Consider the following 9398-nt stretch of genomic DNA (forward strand, 5'->3'; position numbering starts at 1 on the left):
ATAAATGAAAAATTTATCATAAAAACACAAACAAGAAATAAAACTACGTCTACAGTACATATAAATTATTTAAAAAATATGACATTTACAAAATTTTGATATATAAATGTTAGTTGGCCATATCAGTGTCGCTAATTCAAGCGATACTTAAAAATAATGAAGTAAGTTCCGAAATTGTCGGCAATATAAAAAAGGAACAATCCTAAAATTCTTACGATTGAATGCTGGAATATATGTACTTAGAATCTTAAAAGAGAGACTTTTTCTTTGGCACGTTATATTCGATGTGCATAAATAAATGTCAATTATTGAAAGTGTACTTGAACCGTGCTGTGATTTGCGTCTGAACTGGTTCTAAGACGCATGATACACGCGTGATTAGTAATACATTGAAGCAACTACTCAACATAATTATTTTACGGAAATGGACAAAGAAATGATGAGTTTATTTAGGTACTTGTTATTGGTAGATACAATTAAATGCAAGGAAAAAAACACTTTTTAAGATTGTAATTTTAGTAGATATTTAAAAAAAAAAATCATTCTCCCCCGGTGAAGTAAATCTGAAATCTGTTTATTGGTATACATATTCAGATATCGATGCATGAAACAAAAGTCATGTGTTGTTTATTTTTGCAATAATAGTTGTATTTATGTTTCAATGAATCTAACAAGAAACATACCCAATACTGACATATCTTTAATGAATTTTAGCTAAAGCTGAGTTGCTCTGTTTAATCTCAAGCATCAAGCACATATACTTGAACGTGCCTCTGGTATAGACAACCTCACACAAGTGGTTCTTTAATCGAGTCACACTTACGTCATTTACATTTGCTTACAACTGTCTTTACAATCGATCAAAATAACTTTGTTTTATCAAGTATAACTTACCAAAACGAGGATTATATAAGAAAGATATATCAGTATAGTATTTAATAACAATACTAACAAGAGCTGTTATAGGACTGCACGCTCGACGTAATGCAGCTTTGTCTTATGAATCACATAATGATGTTAAATGTGCCTGTCAAAAGCAATAAAAACAAAAAAATAAAATGTCAACAAGAACAAAAAGCCGCATTGCGACGAAGCCAGGTCTACAATGATTGACAGAAGAACTTCAGCTGCGTTATGAGATCCGGTTTTTACTTGTTTGCTATATTTAGTAACAGTGATCTTGATTTTGACCCTAGGGTCCCGAATTCAGTCCTATGGAATTCATTCTTAAAATATTTCTACATCCAAAGCTTGGCCACAATATGTCAACCCTAACTTAAGTTTTTCAGTACCAAACGGTTATCTATTTTCTTAAAACAGTGGCATTTACCTTGACCATAGGGGCCGAAAACACAATTCCATGAAAGGTCGCCATAAACTCTTCCTTTATGCGAAGTTTGGTTGCAATACGTGAATCATTAACGGTTACCTTGATCTTGAAACGTGAAGCCCAAACGCAATCACCATATTGTTTCCTTTATACAAAGTTTGGTCACCATATGTTACACTAAAATTATTCCATACGGTAAGTGATTTTTACGACGCTTTCATGCCGGGGAACAACGGCGAACGGTATTCTAATGACCAAGATTCACTTCGGTTAATTTATAAAAAAATGTGCCTGTCAAAAGCAATCAGAAAATAAGTTAATGAAGGGCCAAAATTTGTTTTTAGGGTTAATATTGAGTTATGTTATCTGATTGTGTGACGGTCTGTAAAGAATAAGATCAAACGAATGACAAGTATAGAAGTTATTAGTGTAAATCCCGACTTACTTTAACTAGACACAAAGTGTCTTTCTTTAAATTTAAGTTCTAATGGTTTGTGACGTTGTTCATGCAAGTGACGTAATCGACGCCGCCGCTGTTCGAACAGCGGAATTCGCTACGTTCAATCGTTCTGTAGGCGTTATTGTATTGTGGCGTTGGATAATCTAAGAGAAAATTCGCAGACACTGAGAGTAACTATAAACATTTACTGTTTTTGAATTGCGGTTCATCTGTATATGAAAACATTTGGTCAGGGCATAGATAATTAATAAGTCATACAGCGATAAATCACAATATTGTAATTATTATTACATTATTATTATATTTATTATTATTATTGCAATCATAACTTAATTACATGTTTACTGTATTTGTATTTATTCTTTATACACATGATGAATCAAAGAGCTGATCATTTAATGTTATTCCACATTTAATCATTTATATTTGCTTAAAACAACTCTATCTTTTACAGTGTTCCTCGCTTCTTTTTAATAAATAGTCATTCACTGTCGTTTTTAAAGAAGTTTTAAAGAGTATGCGAAAAATTACCAGATCGTTCGGTTCAATAACTGAAGACAAAGTGTTCAAAATTTCAAAAGGAGGTTGACATTAACAAATTAATGAACTTTAGCGCCTTTGTGTTTTTGATAGATGTAAAAATGTTCAGATAGTGTGCCTTTCAAAACTAGTTTGATCAATGTTCAGATAGTGTACATTTCAAAACTAGTTTGATCAATGTTCAGATAGTGTACATTTCAAAACTAGTTTGATCAATGTTCAGATAGTGTGCCTTTCAAAACTAGTTTAATCAATGTTTAGATATTGTGCCTTTCAAAATTAGTTGGATCAATGTTCAGATAGTATTCCTTTAAAATGAGTTCGACCAATTTTCATATTGTGCGCCTTTAACAAGTGTTAGCCCATTGTTCCAAGATTGTGCTTTTAAAACGTATTGGATTAAAGTTCCAAATGTTTGACTTTATAGCTGCACTCTCACAAATTGAACGTTTTGATGATTTGTTTTTATTTCTTGTCTTGGAACGAGCCTATTTTTGCGAAAATGCATGGAAACCAATTTATTAGTTCAGACTGATGGTCTTTAAAAAGTATTGGACTAAAGTTCCGAGTGTTTGCCTTCAAAACCTATTGGACTACAGTTCAGAGTGTTTGCCTTTAAAACGTATTGGAGATAAGTTCAGATTGTTTTTCTTTAAAACGTGTTGGACCAATGTTTTTAGTGGGTGCCTTTCAAACGTGTTGGATCAATGTTCAGAGTGTGTGCCTTTAAAACGTGTTGTACCAATGTACAGAGTTTACGCCTTTAAAACCTGCTGGGTCAATGTTTAGAGTGTTTGCCTTTAAAATATGTTGGACAAATGTTCAGAGTGTGTGCCTTTAAAACGTGTTGGACCAATGTTCCTAGTGTGTGCCTTTGAAACGTATTGGACTTATGCTCGGACCATGTGCCTTTAAAACGTGTTGGACTAATGTTCAGAATGTGTACATTTTAAACGTGTAGAAATGTAAATGTAACTTTGCGAACTCGTTTAGTTAACAGATCAAGTTTTCAAGTGTACATACCAATTTATTCTAACAAGTAAGTTCATGATAACATGACAATATGAGGATTCGATAAGCCTCATAACAAGCAATATGTAAATGCACAAAGCAAATAATAACAGGAGAGACGTAGTTTTAACCATGCTTTATATAAACATGAGAGCGTTTTTAGAAGATAAAAAGTAGTCTTTATTATAACATATACATAAACACATATTGACAGTCTTAAAACATGTTTCATATTTCTTTCAAAAACTGGCAAATATTTCCCTTCTTGGACAATTGGTTGTCATATAAACACACTAATATTTAGATATGGTTGCATAGAACACGGCTGTTCGAGGTATTAAATAGCGGGCGTCCTGTCATTGAATTAAATAATGCCACTTGACTTTCATCTGCTGTGTCGTTCGTTATAAATACATAGTATTTTGAAATCTATAACAAACGATTGAACATTCACTTTTTTGTTTAATCTCTGTGTGTCTTTGTTGGTAAGACGTAAAAAGTCATTTATTTAATTTGAGTAGAGATTTCACCGAAGTATCCGTGTTTAACGTGTAAAGTTATATTTTAATCTGCATCACGACAAACCTGACGGTGCATAAGATGACGCTATTTGACGTGCAACACAGAACGTCTATTATACACATATAACTTTTTCACAACATTGCAATAAAAATACATACGCTATTTTCATTTTTCCAGTATAATAAGCACTTTTAATGCATAAATTATAAACCCTTTCGATTAAATCGTGATATTATGTTATCACTGTATCAGTTCCGCATACGGAACCCTATATCTTCCTCATGATTGCAGCCATGCTTCCCCCAACCGAGGTGAGGGCATTCTAAAAAGCAACTTTCTCCCCCTTCACATTTCACCTTGTCCATCCAGATGGCCCCACTGCCTTTACCCAGGCCCGCCCTTATCACATACTCACATTCCCGGAACCCGAACATCCTACACACCACATTAACGTTGTTTGTTATGTGAGCTTCAGTTACATAACGTTCGAAGCTGTCATCACACACAGTGCCCCACTTTTTATCATGACGGACCTCTAGTCGTCCCTGGATGCCAGTGGAGTGGTATGCAGACGCGTTGGCAAGCCGGATGTCTTTTGCACCCGGAATATAATAATAATAATGTAAAAAAATTAAAGAAACAATTTCTTTCTCTAAATGACTTGAAATTAACTGGAGCTTATCCCCAAGCCTTTTCTCTACACCTTTCATTTCATTTTTAGTTGTTTGTAGTTCCAGAGATAAATTGGTGCTTTGAATCGTCATTTCCGTAAAATTAGTACGAATCATACTGAAGATGCTATGTGCTTTTAGCATCATCTCACTTACATTGCGATCAGCAAGTGACATAAATCTTTCAAGTTCATCTTCAATATGACTGTACGTTAAAGATATATTGCTTTTTATTTTTTCTTCTGTTTCATTTAATCTTAACTCAAGATCTTCACTAGAGCTTGCAAAAACTTTTTTTATTTCCATTTTTATATTGTCCGAAAAAATACTAACGTTTGAATTAGACACGTTGATGAACTCTGACAAAGTAACGTTTGCAAGCGATAGGTTTTTATGAATGTATTCGATATTGTGTTGCACTTCTGCAGTCAGGTTATGCATATGGCTAGTTATCTTTTGTTCAAGCTCTCTCAGTTGGCCTTTAACATCGTTCGTCAGTTGATGTAAGTCCTTTTTGTCATTTGCGTAAGCCTTGCGCATGTTTTGAACCTCTGCTTTTACAAGACGTGCTTCGTTATGCTCAGTACCAGTTTCATCACCAATGTTGTTAGAATGTATGTCCATGTATTGATTAGTGCTACTTGGGTCTTGCATAACTGTGGCGTTTTCCAAAGTATCGACTCTAATTGAGATGTCTTTTACTTGATCTCGAATAGATAATAGCTCCTGTAAACATTCGAAAAAAATATTTATTATTAATTATTATGTCAAAATAAAATGCAGCCTCTTTTCGTCAAGTATGGCCTTCTGAAAAGAATACCAATGCGCTATATATTCATCATTATCATGTAGAAATCTAACATTAAACATATTTTGGAATTTTAATGCTTGTTACCGAATTTGATCAACAATATAAAAACAATAATAACCATATTTCGTTCACCAATGTTCAACAGCAGAACATGTAACAAGAGTAACTCGTTCGATAATATTATTCTTATACCATTATGAAATGTGTAACTACTGATAATGAATAGTTTCACTTTTTGTTTAGAATGTCAAGATATTATATGTAACAAAAACGGAATATGACCGCTAAATTATCTGAAAATTGTTTTGAAACTTTCTAAACACCAATCTTCCAAGGATTGAAGAAAGGGTATTCACGGCAATTATATGAGAATCAGTTTCAAATTCGTTCTTCATACGCGCTACTTAAGTACATGATCAAAAGGGTTTCAGAAAGAACATAGTGTATGGCAAGACCACCCCGTCTCCCTGTTCGAAATTGTTACGAAATTGGTTTCAACTTAACCTTTGATATAAGGACACCCAAATGACATTTGAGGGAAGATATATGTTACATTAGATATATGTTACATTAGATATACGTTACATTCGGAACATACACGATGTTTGTGGTAGTGTTCGAGTTTGCTTCATAGCGGTAGGGCTTTGGGTAGAATGTCACCCAAGAACCAATCCTTTGCAATTAATGATACTTTTAGCTTTATTTATTTAAATATTGACAATAGCCATGCGAAAAAAATCCTGTTGTAACGGTCACATAAGGGGAAATATGTGTAGACTTATTTTAAAGTGATCATAGCAAACGCAGTATTGCATAACCTACAAATGTTTGAACCTATGGATGACATAATGATCATTAACGAGCATACGATCGTCGTCATTGATCTTGAATCTTACTCATATTTAGACGAGTTCTGATTCTTGTTTTTTTTTAAATGATAGATTGCTTTGTATATGAGTTATTATGTAAAATTATTACCCTAAACATAAATCTTTTGAGAGCGTCCACGTCTTCTTCTAGTCTATTCAGTCGTGATCCCTGGATGGGCGTCAAGGCTGTCAAGCACACTATCAGTCCGAGCTGGACGAACCTCATTCTGTACAACTGCGATATAAATTGATAATTCTGTAACAGCAATAAAATATCTTAGGGGTTTTGATGAAAATATACATCCATATTTATTACTACTAATAATAGTGTATCAAAGTGTATCAAATTATCTTGATTGTTACCAATTATAAGACTTATTTTGCTTAAAAAATCTTAATTTAGCGTGTTTTATTCCTTTTAATTAATTTTACTATACAATGGAGAGTACAGTAGTCAAATGTAAATAAAGAATCTGTTTAGAGGTAAAAGAATATGGCCTTACGGACAGTTAAAGTGAGACTCATGCCGTTACAAGACATCATTAGCGGGCTACAACTGCAACTGAATTGGCGAGCTGCTCATGTGTATGCTTATGTTACATTTTATGCCTTTCGAATTGGTAAACAACTAGTTGTCAAAATGGATCGGAGATGTTCTCTGCTTCGTCCTGATGTTTCTTTGAATACCAAGTTCCTGATTATTTACATGCTACCGGTGGTGGTGTGCGTAAGATAAGGTTATGTAATGTATCTAATATTTGACAGGATTAACCAGTTATTTTTGTCATGTTTTTTAGCGACGCGAATGTAGTTCATACACTACACTTTAATTGATAAGCATTTAATAATATTTAAAAATGAGTGTGTTATAGCTTATGGACGGTCAGCGTCACAGGAATGTACTGGTTTTTTGAACATTTTAGAAGTTTAGCTTATCAGTACTTAAGTTTTGCTTGTCAAGTTTATTGGTTAAGGTTGATACATTCTTGCCATAATAATGATAGAATGTGTTCAGTTACTATGCCGGTCTGAAACTGCCGCCTTTGGTGATAACAGGTTTAAAAATTGTGCAAACATCAGAATTACAACGTTTAGAAAATAAATTTCTAAAATCATTAAATTTAATTGTTTGTTTAAGTTAACTAAACAAAGAGTTGACTAAGCACTCATAAAATAAGACTTTTATACTTACATTAACACAGCTACAATTCCTGTTCCTGTCAAGGAGTTTACACTTAAGCAAGTTCTAACAATGAGAAAATAAATCCCGTAGTTAGCTGACAAAATGTATATCTCTTTTGCTATGAAGACTGATGCAACAATATGCTTTATATATATCTGAAGGCTGTGCAAAAAAAACTCGGTCATAACAACAAGCACTGAGTTGCAATGAACCAGACTGGATGCGTTGAGCTACGAGGAGTGACTTAATCCGATTCAAAAGAACCATACCTGAACCATACTAGCGCCTTCTTTCGATAGACGTTACACATGATGAAAGCGTGTGTACAGGAAAACTTCGGAGTAAATAAATTTGTATTGTTTTCTGATTATTGTAAGCCAAACTGTGTGCACATGGAACGGAAATTCTGCAATGACATCGTTAATAGTGTTTCCCAGACCTTAATTTTAATTTATACTTTCATTGTTTGAAACAGTGAACTATAAAGTTCATTTCACTAATATGATATCTCTATTAACCACTGTAAATCATGTAATGTACGTGATGACAATAAGGAAGGAAACGTTCAAGTGTTATTTACAAAGGCTGACCAACACAATTCCTTCTATATCAGAGAAAAACTTTAATTTTACCTTTGCTGAGAAAGAAATCCACTTAACCTGGGCTGATAAAAAACTAGCATAAAAACACACACAAAAAATGAACCGCATGTACTGAATATATTGAAATAATTACGTCATCGTTATGACAAATATAATATTTTAATATTAATGTTAGATAGACTGGTAAATAAGGTACCATCAAGCGATGTCCAATGCGTTTCTTTTTATTGAAAGTTAGCTCCTTATTCGTCCCAAATAACCATAAATAACATTTTTGAAAATTATTTTGTTTGAATGCTTGGATGTATGTACTTAAAACACTTTACTCAAGGGACGCTTTTCTTTGGCACAATTCATTCATCTTTCGATTTGCACAAATGCCAAGTGCCTAATAGTGCTTAAAGTGCAGTTGAATCGTGGTGTGATTTATTTGAGATCTTGTTTTAAGACGCATGATATACGCGTGCTTAGTGTGTGTCGACATTGAATCAATTACAAAACATAAACGTTTTCCGGGAATGCACAAAAGATGTAGGGTTTATTTTGGTTATTTGTAATTTGCATATGGGATTTAAGGCAACAAACAATAAACACATTTTGACACATTTTGGAGTAGATTTAATTTCTCGTAAAGTCGTTCTTTCTCGTATATGAACTTCGTGCATCTGAATTCTGTATATATATTTATCACATGCTTACCCTTGTTTTCCGTGTAATATACCCATTACGAATATTTTTATCTTACACATGTGTAAGATAACATATCAGACATTTCTATTGGCTAGACTAATCACACGCGACCTAGATATCCCTCCGCATTGTTTGTAAACAAAATGGTTTAAACGCCAACAAATACTTACCTCAAAAATGAAGCGGTAGGACTTCCGGGAGACAAATGGCTAACGAATCATAGTGCCAGAAAGCATCTTGTTCGAAAACTTTCTGATAACAATGTTCCGCCAACCAGATCATGCAGATTACTAGTCACAGAAATATCCAGTCAGTCAACAAATACAGCCACATTAGTGACAAACAACACGAGAACATTTCAAACATCTCCATCTTAACAGGCAATATGCGACCAATGCCATAAAATTTGCTTGCCAGTTTAATCAGCTGTCGGTTACCAAATCACCAATACGAATTCCGCAGCACAGGTTTCTCATCACACGTACGTCCCAAGACGGTTAGAACAGCTTGTTCTCTGGAAACATTCTTGATGGAACTTTTTCAACATCCATGCAGTGCAGAGTAAGGCTTCGTCGTAATCATCTGCATGTTGTGAAAATCCATGTACACTAAGAAAACGCTTCAAAGTCTTCGTATAAATCGACAGCGAATTACTTTTAAATCCGTGCACACAGTAAAACTTGACAGACCGATGTAGGTCACATAAACT

General features: G+C 33.9%; 1 protein-coding gene across 2 annotated transcripts; it reads right to left on the reverse strand.

The window, feature by feature from the left end:
- Positions 1 to 3369: 3369 nt before the first annotated feature.
- On the reverse strand, positions 3370 to 7501 carry LOC128222559 (uncharacterized). Of its 2 annotated transcripts, none has more exons than XM_052931629.1 (3): positions 7407 to 7501; positions 6324 to 6449; positions 3370 to 5260 (listed from the first exon to the last, which is right to left on the reverse strand). In XM_052931629.1, the coding sequence occupies exons 2-3, from the start codon at positions 6438 to 6440 to the stop codon at positions 4112 to 4114; spliced, it is 1266 nt and encodes a 421-aa protein (XP_052787589.1). In that variant the 5' UTR covers positions 6441 to 6449; positions 7407 to 7501; the 3' UTR covers positions 3370 to 4111. The 2 variants fall into 2 exon arrangements, with proteins under 2 accessions (XP_052787589.1, XP_052787590.1); XM_052931630.1 differs by having other exon boundaries at positions 6324 to 6470; positions 7407 to 7491.
- Between the last annotated feature and the right edge of the window lie 1897 nt (positions 7502 to 9398).

This window comes from Mya arenaria, chromosome 16 (genome assembly GCF_026914265.1).
Source record: "Mya arenaria isolate MELC-2E11 chromosome 16, ASM2691426v1".
NCBI classification, from domain to species: Eukaryota; Metazoa; Mollusca; class Bivalvia; order Myida; family Myidae; genus Mya; species Mya arenaria.